Here is a 17932-nt window from a genome sequence, read left to right on the forward strand (position 1 = left end):
TTGACTGGTGGATCTATACCAGAGCATAGTCTAAACATAACCAGAACATAGCTTGAATATTATTTGAACATAACCAGGACATAGACCTTATTTATAATGTGACCATAACAAGAACATAGCCTTAACATAACCTGAATATAACTTAAACATAACCAGAATATGAGCAGAACATAAACAGAACATAACTTGAACATAGCCAGAACATAGTCTTAATATAACCAGAACATAACCTGAATATAGCTTAAACATAACCAGAATATGACCTGAAAATAACCAGAACATATCCTGAACATAACCAGAAAATAGCCTGAATATAACCTAAACAGAACTAAAATGTGACCTGAATATAACCACAACACAACTTGAAATATATCTTGAACATGACCAGAACATAGCCTTAGTATAAAATAAACATAACCAGATCAACACATCAATATAACTTGAACATAACAAAAACAGAACCAGTACATAACCAGAACACAACCAGCTCATAGCTTCAATATAACTTGAAAATAACCTTAACATAACCAGAACATAACCTAAATTTAACCAGAACATAACCAGTACATAACCAAAACATAGCCTATAAATTACTTGAACATAACCAGAATACAACCAGATGATAGCCTCAATATAACGTGAACAAAAACTGAACATAGCCAGAACATAGCCTAAATATTACTTGAACATAGCCAGAAAATACCCTAATTATTACTTGAACATAACCAGAACATAGCCTTAATATAACTTGAATACAGTTTATCCAGAAAATCACCTGAACAAAACTTAAATATAACTTGATTATAATCAGAACATAGTCTTAAATTAAAACAAACATAACCTGAATGTAATTTGACCATAACAAGAACGTAGCCTTAATATAACTTGAACATAACCAGAGCATAACCTGAACATAACCTAAATATAACTTGAACATAACTAGATCATAGCCATAATATAACTTGAATATATTAAGAACATAACCTGAACATAGCCTAAAAATAACTCTAACATAACTAGATCATAGCCTTAATATAACTTGAACATAACCAGAGCATAACCTAAATATAACTCGAACATAACTAGATCATAGCCTTAATATAACATGAATATATCCAAAACATAACTTGAACATAGCCTAAATATAACTCAAACATAACTAGATCATAGCCGTAATATAACTTCAATATGTCCAGAACATAACCTGAACAAAACTTGAAAATTACCAGAGCAGAACCGATCCTGAACATAACCAGAACATAGCCTGAAAATAACTGGAACATACACATGTATCGCATCAGAAATATGTATGTGTATCTCACAGCTGGCTTTGTGCAACAGGCCTGAGTTTCAGCTGTGATTTGACTGCTGTCTAAAGTGGATGTTCTTGTGTTTCAGAGAAGGTTTACCTGCTGTGCCTCATGACGTTGCCGTGCGAAGCCTTTATTAAGATATATTCCACATGAAACAGAACGTCCATGAAGTCCTCTCGAGACATGGGCCTGTCATCCTTGTGTTTCCACTCGTGCTGCGAAACATCATTCACACTGTTTACTGGGGTGCGGGAGGTCAGGTCAATCAAACACTCGAATGAGTGAGGCACTGTGTGGGCGGGGCTTCTATGGGGTTATATTTGCGACACAATTCTGCTCACAAAAGCGCAGAATGTCTTGTTCCATATCCTCAACTTGGTGATACATACAGTAAACATACAGTAAACCTAGGGCTAGCTAGGGTTGTCTGCTAAATAATGATTGGATGGCTTGACTGCCAATCATAATACAGGCAGAAGTAAACAATATCGCCACAATGCCACTTTAGCTAAAAAAAGACAATATAATTAGACAATGTTTCAACCTACAAGGTCAAGAAGTCACGTAGGAAATATAAGAGAACCCTAGATATAGGCTGCATCCAAAATCTACATTAGAATTTGACTTTACTACACGACTGTAAGAAAAGTATGTTCTATATAGTATGAATGTGAGTATGAATGGAATTGAGACATGTTACATCTGAACTTTCTCATAATCATGTGACGATCGATCACCTAAGCTTTTCACTCATCACAGCACACATGATGCTGATGATGTGACAATAAAAGTGATTTGATTTTGATTTGATTTACTCCCATTCATAAATCTTACTGGAAAAAGTACTGTAGGTAATTTCGGGTACTTCTTGCATATTGTTTTTCTAATATTATAAATTCAGACATACTACTCGGCTCGCATCCTGTTTTAAGTATGGAAGTATGCAACTTCAGTCAGTCATAGTCAAACTTCAAACTTATTTCTTGCATTACAGAAGAGGAAAATAAGACATAGGAGAGAATTATTCATTTTCACTAGTTACCATTGGGATGTGAAAATAAGGGATATGCCCACCATAATAAGGGATTCCCCCCGACCCCCTTAAAAAAAAATCCCCAAATTACTAAATATGTTCATTTGGAGCCGTTTCATTGTAAATAGACAGTTAAATGGTCAGTATTATGTTTTATTATTATTATTTGCAAAAGAAAAATTAAATAGTATAAATTAGCAGCAAATACGTTAGCAAACAGTTCAGATTATTAAAATTAAAAGCTATTATAATGAAATAGAATCAAGCTATCAAATCTCATTAGCCGTTTGTTCACTGTATAACTTACACATTCTGATTAAATAGCATCTCTTATTTATTTAGATTCTTTTCTTTTCATTACATTAAATAACAGGTGTCACTTTAAAAATGCACACATCTAAAGTTGTACTGAAAACTTTCGATTGCTTTCCTAACTTTTTATGCTCATTTAGGACGAAATTAGTTGTGTTTGAAAAAACCTAACAAGTTCCACATCTTTAGATATTATTATTATTAATTATGTGTATGTCTGTTCAAACACACACCAAAACCCAGACTTTCTCTCCGCTTTAAATCACGTGTACAGAATCCATTTAGATACATTTAATAAAGTAATGGTGGTTATACAACAATTTCCTATTTAGTATATTGTTAGTACTGTCAGTCTCTTCTCAAAATGTATTGTCCCTTTCTAGACAATTTTCACCCCAAAACTGAGTAAACACATCTGCAACAAGTCAATTTTCACGCTCAAGACATGATCTTTTGCATGTGGAATTGTATCTAAAGTATAACCCCATAGGTTTCAGCTTTGGCTCTCTGTGCTGATTGGCTCACCTCTGTAATGTCGATCTCGTGACGGGTCAGCTGGCCGATCTGAAGCGCGGGCATGTGTCGCACCATGACCTTGTCTTTATTCGGGCCACCCTTAATGATGACCTGCGGCTCGTATGAGGTGCGTCCCGTCTCCTCACGGGCTTCGTAGTATATGGCGTACCTTAGCTTACCACCATAGGCCGTTATCTGACGTAAACATAGGTTTTTAAGACGGATAGAGATAAAATATGCTTCTCAATCATCAAATCAGCATGATTTATGAAGGATCATGTGACACTGAAGACCAGAAAATGATTAATATATATATATATATATTTGAAAAAGGAAAAAATAATAATCATTTTGACTTCAACTATAGCTGACTGACCATGGAGCGCTTGAACTGTTTGGGCAGTCTCCAGTAGTATGGCTCGCTCAGCTGCTGCTGGACCACGTCTGCGGTGGCGATGATGTCTGGATGCTGGAAAGTGATGCCTGCCGTGGTCTCCTGATGTCCAGAACGGTCCACAAGAGGAAGAACAGTCTGCTCGGGCATCAGAGTCAGCTGCAGGACACAACAACACACGGTATTAGATTAGATTTCATTATATTACACTGCTGTCTGGAATACCGGATTCTGATTGGTCAGTCACAACATTCCAAGGTCTGCTATTCCCAGATAATAACCGCTGAATAACACAGACTCATCCAGGAACTGAGAACCAGTGAATGCGTTCACATCATCATCATCGTCGTTGTTGTTGTTGTTGTTGTTATTACTAACTACTACTACTACTACTATTATTATTATTATTATTATTATTATTATTGTTGTTATTTTTATTATTATTATTATTACTGTCATTATTATTATCATTACTATTACTACTACTAATATTATTACTATTTTTATTATTGATGTTATTATTATTATTATTACTGTTATTATCATCATCATTATTATTACTGTTAATATTATTACTATTATTATTATTATTATTATTATTATTACTATTATTATTATTATTATTATTACTATTATTATTATTATTATTATTATTACTATTATTATTATTATTATTACTATTATTACTATTATTATTATTATTATTACTATTATTATTATTATTATTATTATTGCTGCTGTTGTTATTATTATTAACCTTATTATTGTCAATACTGCTATTGTTATTATTATTATTATTATTATTATTATTGCTGTTGTTGTTATTATTATTAATGTTATTATTGTCAATACTGCTATTGTTATTATTATTATTATTATTATTATTATTATTTTACTTTTATTAATAATATTGTTATTATTATTATTATTATTATTATTATTACTGCTATTATTATTATTATTATTATTATGACTACTGCTTTTATTATTATTATTATTATTATTATTATTATTATTATTATTATTATTATTATTATTATTATTATTATTATTATTATTATTATTGCTGTTGTTGTTATTATTATTAATGTTATTATTGTCAATACTGCTATTGTTATTATTATTATTATTATTATTATTATTTTACTTTTATTAATAATATTGTTATTATTATTATTATTATTATTATTATTATTATTATTATTACTGCTATTATTATTATTATTATTATGACTACTGCTTTTATTATTATTATTATTATTATTATTATTATTATTATTATTATTATTATTATTATTATTATTATTATTATTATTATTATTATACCATGGGTTTCCTCCAGGTGCTCCGGTTTGCCCCACAAGTCCAAAGACATGATATAGGTGAATTGAATAAGCTAAATTGGTGTGGGTGTGTGTGTGTGTGAATGCAAAAGTGTATGGGTGTTTCCCAGTGATGGGTTGGGGCTGGAAGGGCATCCGCTGCGTAAAAAATATGCTGGATAAGTTGGCGGTTCATTCCGCTGTGGCGACCCCAGATTAATAAAGGGACTAAGCCGAAAAGAAAATGAATGAAGGAACAATAACTGTTTTTATTATTATTATTGTTTATTTATTTATTTTTCCATGTTTGAGAGTTGCAGGAAGTTTCTACATATCCATGGATTATTGTGAAGTCATTTTTAGCGCAGTAGAGATGTTTATTAAGTAAGCAGGGTAAATTGGGTATTTCAGCTCACACTGTTACACAAAACAATAATGTGTGTTTCAGCATCAGCATCTTTCAGGATTAGTTTCTGTGTGTGTGTGTGTGTGTGTGTGTGTGTGTGTGTGTGTGTGTGTGTGTGTGAGGATCCCCACCGGGCAGCTAAACTACCCTCGCAACATCAACACACACAATCTCACGACTCAGTGACTTAGAAAAAATCTCTGGTTTTCTCTTAAATGAGCTGAAGGATTGGAGAAACTCGCCTCCGACAGCAAACAAACTTTCACTTGTGGACCAAAGCCTCTGCTTAATTTCTGAGTGTGTGTGTGTGTGTGTGTGTGTGTGTGAGAGAGTGTGTGTGTGTGTGTGTGTGTGTGTTTGAGAGTGTGTTTAGTGTGTGTGTGTTTGTGGGTGTATTTTGTGTGTGTGTATATATATATGAGTGTGTGTGTGTGTGTTTGTGTGTATGTTTTGTATGTGTTGTTTGTGCATTTTGTGTGTGTTTGTTTCTATGTGTGTTTGTTTGTGTGTTTTGTGTGTATGTTTTGTGTGTGTTGTTTGTGCATTTTGTGTGTGTTTGTAACTATGTGTGTTTGTCTGTGTGTTTTGTGTGTGTGTTTGTTTGTTTTTATGTTTGTGTGTGTGTTTTGTATGTCTGTGTTTTGTGTGTATGTGTTTGTGTTAGTTTTTGTGTGTGTCTGTGTTTGTGTGTTTGTTTTGTGTGCTTTTGAGTGTATGTTTATGTGTGTGTGTTTGTGTGTTTATGTCTGTTTTGTGTGTGTGCTTGTCAGTGTCTGTTTTTTGTGTGTGTGTTTTGTGCGTGTTTGTGTATGTTTGTGTGTGTGTGGTTATGTCTGTTTATGTGTTTTTTATTTTGTTTGTGTGTATGTGGTTTTGTGAACTTGTGTATGTGTGTGTGTGTGTGTGAGTGTGTTTTGTTGTGTGCAGGTTTTGTGTGTGTGTGTGTGTGTTCTGAGCAGTCTGTCTCTTATTAAACACAAACACTCTGTCCGTCAGCGATGTGTATCTGTGTCTCCGTCACTCCTGCACTGCTGTGAATATAAGGCTGATGGAGAACCACAGCGCAGAGGCACTTGATATTTATTCATATTTACTGTTTCCCTGGTAACCGGAGCATCTCAGCCCAACTCGGGACCTCAAGATGATTGAGAAAGCCATCAAAACAAACACAAGCAGATTTACCTGTGTCCATCATCACACACACACACACACACACACACACTTGGTAATTTTGACCACTAATTTCGGTGAAAAATATGAATGTCAAGCATATTGTTTATTAGGGGAAGCCACAGCAGAATGAACCGCCAACTATTCCAACATGTTTTACGCAGCGGATATCCTTCCAGCTGCAACCCAGTACTGGGAAACACTCACATTCTCACACACACTCATACACTATGGCCAATTTCATTCATTCATTCATTCATTCATTCATTCATTTTCTTTTCAACTTAGTCTCTTTTATAATCCGGGGTTACCACAGCGGAATGAACCACCAACTTATCCAGCACATGTTTTACGCAGCGGATGTCCTTCCAGCCGCAACCCATCTCTGGGAAACATCCATACACTCTCATTCACACACATACACTATAGACAATTTAGCCTTGCCAATTCACCTGTACCGCATGTGTTTGGACTGTGGGGGGAAACCGGAGCACCCGGAGGAAACCCACGCCAACACAGGGAGAACATGCAAACTCCACACAGAAACGCCAACTGACCCAGCTGGGACTCAAACCAGCGACCTTCTTGCCATGAGGCGACAGGGCTAACCACTGAGCTGCCACACCACCCATGTTGTTTTTTATTTTATTAAATTATTAGCAGGGTGAATCATTTTGCCTTCAACTGTTTATATTTCATGTATGAGTCTTGGTACAGTAGGTGTCTTTTTAGTAAGTGCCATGGTGAAATTCATAAAATACTACTGTACTCGTATTTTTTGTTTGCTTTTACAAGAATTTCGTTTTAAATATGTTATTTATTTATAAGTATAATGCCTATTTAAACATTAGTTTCAATGATTTGAGCAGCAAATGTGAGCTCCAGGGCGTCAGCAGCTCTTCATTGCTCATCTACCCCACAGAGAGCAGCCTTAACACGGACACTTCATCTGGAATCTACTGCTGACTCTGAGGTGTGCCTCTACAGCGGTTCAACATGAGATCAAATTTGTTTTGGGTCAGTCTGTCAATAATCTTGTGCGCATTTTTGCGCGCGTGTGTGTGTGTGTGTGTGTTTTTGCATGCGTGTTTGTTTGTGAGTGTGAGATAATGAGTGTGAGTTTTTGTGTGTGTTTTTGCATGAGTGTGTGTGTGAGTGTTTGTGTGTGTGAGAGAATGAGTGTGAGTTTTTGTGTGTGTTTTTGCATGAGTGTGTGTGTGAGATTCTGTGTGTGTGTGTGTGTGTGTTTGTGTGTTCATGTTTTGTGTGTTTTTGCATGAGTGTGTGTGTGAGATTGTGTGTGTGTGTTTGTGTGTGCATGTTTTGTGTGTGTTTGCATGCGTGTTTCTGTGTGTGTGTATTTGTTCGTGTGTGCATATTTGTGTGTATGCGTGTGTGTTTAAGCTATTTTCAACGAGAGCAGCCTTAACACGGACACTTCTGGAATCTACTGCTGACTCTGAGCTGTGCCTCTACAGCGGTTCAACATGAGATCAAATTTGCTTTGGGTCAGTCTGTCAATAATCTTGTGTGTGTGTTTTTGCGTGTGTGTGTTTTTTTTCTGTGTGCGTGTGTGTGTTTTTCCGTGTGTCTGTTTGTGTGTGTGTGTGTGTGTGTGTGTGTGCGCGCGTTTGTTTTTGTGTGTGTGAGAGAAAGAGTGTGTGTTTTTGTGTGTGTTTGTGCGTGTTTTTTGTGTGCATGTTTGTGTGACATTCACAAAATACCACTGTACTCTTATTTTTTTACAAAAGGATTTACTCAGCTGTAAAACAGTCAAGTGTTCACTAGCGTATTTGTGTGTGCGTGTATGTTTGTGTATGTGTGTGTGCATGCATATATGTATGTATGCATGCGTGGATGTATGTGTGTGTATGTGTGTTTGTATGTCTGCATTTATGTGCAAGAGTATACATGTTGTGTGTGTGTGTGTGTGTGTTTGTATGTCTGCATTTATGTCCAAGGGTATACATGTTGTGTGTGTGTGTGTGTGTGTGTGTGTGCTCTTACCCTCATCCGGATGAGTCCTGTGGCCTCTGTACAGGAGCTGCTCAAGCCAAAGCAGTAGCAGCGACTGCAGCCCAGAGGATTCCTGTGATTGAGGCCGAACGAGCCGCTCTTACAGCGCTCACACTTCTGGCCCTCCACGTTAGCCTGAACACACAACCATCAACAATCAGACGCTCTCGCTAAAACACTCAAGCTCATATATTCATCACAAACACTGCATAACTGACACACAAATAAACATAACTCCAGTTAAAGAGGACGTACACTGCAGTAATAAAAGTCTTGTTTCCAGTCAAAATAACTAAAAATTCTTAAATTAAGAAGCAAAACACAACGGGCTCCAATTTATTGATCAAAGGCGCACAGTCTAAAAAGCATTAACGGCATGTCCGAATCCACTTTTGCTATTTTAATGACAAAATTGTCACGGCCGGGCCTTAAACCCGGGTCTCTGGTGTGGAGACTGGTGTGAGCACCACTGAGCCACAGGGGTAGTTGAGTGGGACCCAAACGAAAACACTCAAAGAGGGAATCTAGAAAAAAAGTCAACTTAGATTCTTCTCAAAAAAATGAGGTAGCAAAACAGACTTAAGTTCTTCTCAGAATGAGGAATACAAAATAGTTTAACAGTATAATAAACATGTAAAGAAAACTCCACGAGGGGAGAAAACAAATAGACATTAAGGCAACCAGCAACAGCAAAATAAAACAGTCTTACTAGACGTAGCTCAGGACATCAAGGGAACGCAAGGCAAGTACAACAGGGATGACTCAAAAACCGAGTGAGGAACACAGACAAAGTGACAACTTAAATACACAGGCTGGAACAAGTCACAGGTGATCAAACTTAAAGTAAACAAGGACACACAAGGAAGAACAAAGGTAGAGGGGAAACACGGGGACCTCTAGGGGAATGGAGACAAAGTGCAGGATGGTGACAGAAAGAATACGCTCTGTGCCCCGACCCATGGTCTAACAGGGTTGAGCTTATTCTCTTAATGAGCTCTGGGTGTGTTTTGAGCATAACGTGCATTAAACTAATCAGAGTCTCATCTCTCATTCCCTTTAAGAGTCAGTTGCATCAAGCCATAGTGCATTTGCTATTTACATGGCGGACTCTGTAAGTGTAAAAACTGAACACTTCACTAGAGAGAAAACAGTTAAACAGAGCATCTGCAGCGCGAGGATAAAGAACGAGCCTCCTCCATTCAGCCTCTTTACTTTCACTCTTTACTTTACTCTTTAATTTACTACTTTTCATTGGTGGAGTAAGGAAACTGAAGACATCCACTAGCTTACATATTTAATTTAGTTTGTTAAGCGCAAATATTTATTTCAAACTATTTCTAAACTCAGTTCCAATTGGAATAAATGAATAAATGAGCAATAATAATGAAGTGTGGTCAAAACACTGAGTTATATCCAAACACACGTCCTGTTCTTATGCCCCATATGGTGATGCAGACGTCTCCAAAACACCACAGGTGGACAAATCAGAACTTGTTTTTATTAAAACAAATATAAATCTGCATATAATAACTCATATTGATAATAATATTAACATTATACTCAGGGCTTAATTTGTGCCGGAACACGCCGGATCCAGCACCTCTGAAATCTGGCACCTCATTTTACCGATCCCCCTCCTCAACCGCCCTCCTCTCCCATCCGCTGTTCACTTTCACTTTCCTCCGCGACTCCCCAGCCCTCTTCACTTTAGTCCGAGACACCCTTCGCCATCTAACGCCCCGCCACCCCCGTCCTCACTTTATTCCACGACAACCCACCCCGCCCCCCTCCCCCCCCGCTCTCAACTTTCGTGTGCGACATCTCCACATCTTCAGATAACATGCTGGATCCATTACCACGATCTGTTCCGGGACCTCGCAATTTACAAATTAAGCACTGATTATACTAATGCAAACTGTCATGAATAAACTGAAAAAGCCCCCCGAGGTGAAGAAGGCATGGAGGCAGTAGTTTATTTATTTTTGTAATTTTAATTTTATGTAACATTTTAATCCTTTAATTGTTTTCATCTGTAAAGATATTTGTGTGTTGCTGTACATCCTGTGTGTATTAAGCAATGTGTAAGCATTTGGACACAGGAGCATAACTATCGCGCTCTGCGCTGGACTTTAGAGCAGCTTTTAGTTGGTCAATAGTGCGGTCTATTTCACTTGCTCAAAATAGCAACACACCAACAATGCGCCTTAACATGACTCCTTTTTAGACCAGCACACTCATGAGTCCACAAAGTGGTGCAAATGGATTTACTATTTAAACAACTTTTCAGTAGTTAACACTTAGATATTGCTTGATAATAATAGCAGGTTTGGCATGCTGTCCCAGGAGAGAACCCTGAGCTCAGATATAATTGAGCCCAGTGCTCCCGCCTGGTCGACAAGCATTTAAAGGGAATACGAGAGCAGGTAGTTCTCGAGAGCTCCTCTGGTAAAGGAGGAAAGGGAAAGATGGGGTGGATGGGGGTTTCTTCGGAAAATGAAGATAAGGGAGTAGTTTTAGACAGGCTGCTTACGAGTTTGGATTAATCTGATTGGCTTACTATTGATTGTAAATGAGAGACCAGCTGCGATCAATCATATCACGAGCTCCTCTTAAAATTAGTTTGTGAAACTTCACTGTGCAAAACATGAAAATTACAGTTGCGCTGGCCTAAAAATAGCAACAAATCACGCCAAACACATCTTGCGCCTATTTGTGCCGGGTGTATGATAGGGCCCATTGTCTTTTTTTTTCAGAAATAATGAGTCAAAATTAAGTGTATGTTGCATATATGACAGGTATTTTGCATATCTGAAATCCAAACATGAAGTTGTGTGTCATATGTAATTTGCATATACTGTTTAACAGAGAGCAGATTTTTATCAACACATTTCTAATCATAATAGCTTTACTAAGTCATTTCTAATAACTGATTTCTTTTATCTTTGCCATGATGACAGTAAATAATATTAGACTGGATATTTTTCAGGATAGTATTCAGCTTAAAGTCACATAAAGGCTTAACTGGGTTAATTAGGTTAACTAGGCAAGTCATTGTATAACAGTGGTTTGTTCTGTAGATAATGTAAAACATATTTTAAGGGGGCTAATAATATTGACCTTAAAATGTGCTTTAAACAATAAAAACTGCTTTTATTCTGGCCAAAATAAAACAAATAAGACTTTCTGCATAAGAAAAAATATTATAGAAAATACTGTGAAAAATTCCTTGCTCTGTTAAACATCATTTGGGAAATATTTAATAAAGAAAGAAAATAAATATTCACTGGAGGGCGAATAATCGTGACAACTGTATTTCCATATATCAGATATCCATATGGGAGGTGGTTCGGTACCTTGCATGAGCACTGTCCGCTTCTGTCTGCACATGCGCAGAGGCCCGACTCTGTATCGCAGGTGTCCAGCGATGAGCCTGCTGGAGAGCACTGGCAGGAAATGCATTGTGGAAAATCTCTGTATCCCAGCTTACACTCGTCGCATTTCTCCCCCCTGAACTGCTCTCGGCACATACAGCAGCCGGTGTTTAGGTTACACTGCTGCGCCACAGACCCCAGTGCATTACAGCCACACGGCTACAGAGAAACAGAAACACATGCATTATTTATATTATATTACATTATATTATGTTACACACCACAAACATAAAACAGCTTCCACGGCTTCCTGTTAACCGTTTACTGAAAATGAAGATCTATTCAGAACCACTGAGGCATTTTCAGTCGGATACAGGAAACACTAGTCTCACTTAATGGAAAATGAAATAATAATGCAGTTCTGGGCACTGCCCTCGGCTCTTCCTAGCTTAAGGCGTAAACGTTTGCATTGAGGTTGAGAATAACTCTTCTTCCTCTGCACCTTTTACCTGCGGGGTACCTCAAGGCTCTATTTCAGGCCCGTTTTCATTGCACAGGATATGTGCTCCTGTTCACTGTTGTGTTTCAGGAATAAAACATCTCATTCTGTTGCCATGTTAGACTGCTCTATCTCCCACTAACACCGAGTAATGTCTCACGGTCTTACCATTTGGGGTCAGTAAAAGCATTTGGGAAGTTTTATCAGAGAATGCTGCTTTAAAGCGAGACACTGCAGGTAAAACACACAGTTCATCACACTTTTTTCATGCACCTTTAAAAAAAAAAGCTTCTTTTTATGCAGTTTTGTCTTGTTTTTTTTTACGGTTTATTTGCATTTCAGAATTTTTAGTCTTTAGATTTTAAATATACAATAAAAAAATAAATAAATCAATAAATTTCCTCATGCAATAAGCGGTAACACTTTATAAAAACTACACACTGCCATCTGTTAAGCATTAGCAAACAGTTAGTTCACTATTTGTTAAGCATTAACTCTACATTAATAGATGCTAGTAAGCAGTTCATAAATACATCTATAAACACGTCTTCTAGACTTGTAAGCACATGTATAATGTGCTTAATTATTGTATTTTCATACTTTATTATTATTGTTCATTACTAAATTCAGTATTACATTATTTACAAGCCAATTGTATTTAGGAGTAGTTGGTGGCTTTTAGTATCATTCAGAATGAGTTAGTAAATGACTAATAAACTATTCAAATCAACATTTATATATGTGATTATTCAGGCATATACAGTAGTAATGGTTACTTTGGATGTTAATGAATGCTTTATTAATTTAACTGCATCCAGTTTTGTGACCTAATCTAAAGTGAGGACTATTAATGCTTTATAAATAAAGTATCAAATGAACAATTTTGTAATCTTATCTAAAAAAATTAAATTACTGTAAACTTTAAACATTGCTGAATAACAGGAGTGTCAAAATATTCAGTTGAAGTCAGAATTATTAGCCCCTCTGAATTATTGGCCCCCTTGTTTATTTTTCACTTCTATACAGCTTAAAGTGACATTCAAAGGCTTAACTAGGTTAATTAGGTTAACTAGGCAGGTTAGGGTAATTAGGCAAGTTATTGTATAATGATGGTTTGTTCTGTAGACGATCGGAAAAATACAGTATATAGCTTAAAGGGGCTAATAATATTGACCTTAAAATGGTTTTTAAAAAATTAAAAACTGCTTTTATTCTAGCCAAAATAAAACAAATAAGACTTTCTCCAGAAGAAAAAATATTATCAGACATACTGTAAAAATTTCCTTACTCATTTCTTACTCATTACTCATTTCCTTATATCATTTGGAAAATATTTTAAAAAGAAAAAAAAAAAGGGGGGGCCAATAATTCTGACTTCAACTGTATACACACACACACACACACACACACACACACACACACACACACACACACACACACACACACACACACACATTACAAAGGGATGTGTTTATACACAATTTGCCTTATGCTTATTCGTAAATAAAATTCTTTTTTTTCTTCCAAAATTATGAAAAATATTCATTTTTTCTGGCTGTTTGTTGCATTTTCTTAATTATGCAATGATAAAAGGTGATTCACCAAATCCCCTCTGTAAAAACCAATGTCAAAAAAAGCAAAACTCTTCTTCCTCTGCACCTTTTACCTGCGGGGTACCTCCAGGCTCTATTTCAGGCCCGTTTTCATTGCGCAGGATATGTGCTCCTGTTCACTGCTGTATTTCAGGAATAAAACATCTCATTCTGTTGCCATGTTAGACCGCTCTATCTCCCACTAACACTGAGTAATGTCTTACAATCTGTGCTTGTCATATGGGGTCAGTAAAAGTTGAAAATCAACCATTTGGGAAGTTTCATTAGAGACTGCTGCGTTAAAACAAGACACTGGGGGCAAAATCACAGTTATTTCATGCATCTTGTCACGCATTTTTATCCTTTAGTAAAGTATTTTAGTCTAATGTAAAGAAAACGCAGGTGTTTTTTGTGGAATTTCAAAAAATGTTGTCTGTAGCTTTTTGTTAAATTTTTATTTATTTAATTATTATTTTTTTTTTTCAGGGTTTTCACCTTTAATTGATAGGACAGTTGAGAGTATTGACAGGAAAGTGCGGGGAGCAGAGAGAGGGGAAGGATTGGCATAAGACCACGAGGCAGGACTCAAACTCGGGTCGCCATGAGCACCAGAGCACATTTGTCACGTCTGCTGTAGTGCCATCTTGTGGTCTTCTAGACACTAGTTGTGTTGTGGTTTTTGTTCCTGTTTTGTGGTTCACGTGATCACTAATAGTTTCCAGCTGTCTGTCATTGTCTAATTAGTGTTGTCTTTTATAAGCTTTGTTAGTTTGCCTTTGGATTTTTGCTGTTTGCTTGTGCACTCTGTTCACACGATTCTGTTTTGTCTGGCTCTTATACGGTCCTAGTCTGCTCACTGACTCATCGTTTTGGTTTGTTTGTTGTTTACTTTGTTTATTGTTTTGTACTTTTGGTCTCTGTTGGATTTTTGTACCTGGCCTGTCCCCTTATTTCTTATTAAAACTTCAATTGCTGCACTTGGATATATCTTGTATTTTTGTAAGCCCACCGTGACAGCATGTGTCGACACACTAACCACTACACCACTGGCACCGGTAGCTTTACGCCACATATTTAATTACACCACATATTTTAAAATATATTACATATATTAATATATATTTCAAAAATAGTAAATAAGCATAAATCTCTACTTCAGCAGCATTTAAATTTGCCTTATATGCAATCAGAATTTGATCATATAGAATTGTTTTCAAAATGATGAAAAGTATTAGCTCTTCCTGGATGTCCCGCAGTATTTTCTTAATGATAAAAGGCGATTCACATGTTCCTCGCTGTAAAAATCAGATGTCAAAAATACCTCAAGGCTGGATATCAACCATTTGGAAAGTTTTATCAGATTGATTGCTGCCTTAAATATATTTAGTTTACATATGTTCATGCATTTTTGGCTTTTAATTAAGGGTTTATTAGTCTAATAGTCTAAAGATTGGTGCATTTATTAACTACTATATACAGTGGAGGAAAAAAGTGTAAGTATGGCAGCTTAAAGACGGCTCTCATATGAAGAGAGTATGAAGTCACATGCCATGCTCAGGTGTGAGTTTCTCACAGACTTCAACAGAGTGTAGAAATCTTGATGGCTCTGTGGGTCTCGTCTATCAAATCTGATCTTTATTTTGTATTTTCTATTGGATTTGCATCAGGTGATTGGCTGGGCCATTCTACAGCTTGATTTTCTTCCTCTGAAAGCATCTGAGAGTCTCCTTGGCTGTGTTTTGGATCATTGTCTTGCTGAAATGTCCACCCTGGTTTCATCTTCATCCTCCTGCTAATGTAGATGTTGGACTGAAGCAGTTGATGTTCATTTACACTGAGGAAGAGCAGAGGGTTCCTGAAGAACTACTGAGAGATTTCAGCTGCTGTCTGGGCTTTCACTGCCAAACTACACCTCCCTTTCTTCATGTGTTCAATACTTTTACTCTGCGTCATTAAAATGTATTACACATAACTTCATTTATAAACTAATTAGACTTGTTTTCTTTTCATATAAGGATTTCTTTTGTTCATCAAAATCAAGTCAATGGCACCTTTAGAAATATGCGTTTCTGAGAAAAATGGTGACGTGTTCAATACTTATTTCCCCCACTGTATATATAACAATAAGAAGCATACATTTTGACTTCATGGCAACTTTAAATTACAACTGAGATGCATGATAAGTACTTTTAAGCCCAAATTTATGCTATTATTTATTATTTTTAACTTTTAAGTCAATCGTTAGAGTAAATCTCAGATGCTTGATAGCTATGGGCCTTGGCTCCAGCACAGTTTTTCTCCTTTTTCCTGATTTCCCCTCTCCTCTTCCCTTCTCTCAGTGTTCTGTGTGCTTTGACTCTGAGTAATAATAATGAAGTTGTCCAGAATAAACACAGGACAGATGAGCGCACCTTGCAGCCCGTGCTGATGTCGTGACCCCAGTGGTTGGGCGCACATTTGTCACATCGCTCTCCCACGGTGTTGGGCGGACAGATACACTGGCCCGTGCTGGCGTCGCAGTTATTTCCCACATGGGCACACTGGCACGCTGAGAGACAAGACAGACAGAAACACAGAGCAGGTTAATTGCGGAGCGCAGCTGAGCACCTGCTGTAAATGTCAGCGCGCTGCTGTGGTAAAATCAGCCAGACATTCACACCCCGTCCTGACGGAGAATTACATTCACTCTGATCAAATGAAGACTGTAGCGCACACGGGTCAGGCTTGTTGACACACTCACTGAAACGCCAGCTCAAATCTGATTGGCTGCTGAAAATAGGCTTTGCTCTTGTCACTCCTGGCTCAAGCTTGAGCGGGCCAATAGTGATGCAAGGATTTTTGGAGGGAATTTTCTTTTTCAGAGTTTTCTTTTTTCTAACACCTCCATTGCATCCAGACAGTGTTAGCTATTTGATAAATGTAGCTACTCTATTAAAATGTAGATTAACTACACTAAAAGCTACCCCCTGGGAAATGTAGCAAGCTAAGCTAAAAGCTACTTGGCAAAAGTAGCTTAGCAACATCTAATTAGCAATTTTCATTTTTAAATTGAAGCAATTAAACCCAAGTCAATCACATCTTCAGATCAATAAATCTGTCAATGAAGCATATGAGGGAGAATTATTCAGTTCAGTTATTTACTGCATATAATATGCTGACTAAACAGAAACAAATGATAGTTTACAGCAGCTAAAACAAAATAAATCCAATCAAACCTGGTGTTACACATTTGAAATACTATAGTAATTTATAGTAAAAGGAAATATTTGGAAATGAGCATTATATTGTTTATATATTTACAACTCTTCATTAATAAATTACACTACATAATGTAGTATCATTAGTAGGCCCACACGGAATCTGCGCGCGCAGAATTCCACAGATTTCCGCAGATTTTTAGTCCATCATTAAATGTGTTTATTTGCTTGAGTAAAGGTGTGTAAATCTATATTTATTCAGTTTTTAAATTAATTACAGTAATATTATTGACTAATATAAAAATGTTCATCTGATTTATGTACAATACAGTGTGTACAGTAATGTTTTCTGTCTTTTAGTAGATATATTATATGAGAGACTTGCTTTGTTTACCAAATAAAGTGAATCGAATTGGATTTGCATTGTAAACATTAAATAAAAGTTAAGATATTATTTTTTATTTCACATATTAAGGTTTTAGTTATGAGACTCCCAAAATAATTCAGCAGAAATCCGTAGATGTTTACCAAAATTCTCCGCAGAAATAGCAAAAAACGTCCGCAGATTCCGTTTGGCCCTGATTCATTAGTGACTATCATGAACTAATAGTAATTACCATAGTAAACTTTAGCCTTTACTACAGTAAACTATATATAAATTACTAAAGTATTTTTTGAGCACAGCATCAGAATTAAAGTTATTGCGTCTTAACATATACTGTACTTCTTGAGATATGGTCACAAGGAATCCTGCTTCAGAAATAACTCCTCCCCCTCAGTCATCCTTCCAT

At 36.4% G+C, this 17932-nt stretch overlaps 1 protein-coding gene across 1 annotated transcript in view; it reads right to left on the reverse strand.

The window, feature by feature from the left end:
* The window catches only part of lama2 (laminin, alpha 2), a 326666-nt gene that overhangs the window by 111727 nt on the left and 197007 nt on the right, over positions 1-17932 (reverse strand). Inside the window, 6 exon segments of the mRNA XM_056480993.1 lie at positions 1410-1528; positions 3184-3369; positions 3551-3727; positions 8474-8617; positions 11836-12072; positions 16356-16492. Of these exon segments, the coding sequence (XP_056336968.1) occupies positions 1410-1528; positions 3184-3369; positions 3551-3727; positions 8474-8617; positions 11836-12072; positions 16356-16492 (1000 nt within the window).

Source organism: Danio aesculapii, chromosome 20 (genome assembly GCF_903798145.1).
Source record: "Danio aesculapii chromosome 20, fDanAes4.1, whole genome shotgun sequence".
Taxonomy (NCBI): Eukaryota; Metazoa; Chordata; class Actinopteri; order Cypriniformes; family Danionidae; genus Danio; species Danio aesculapii.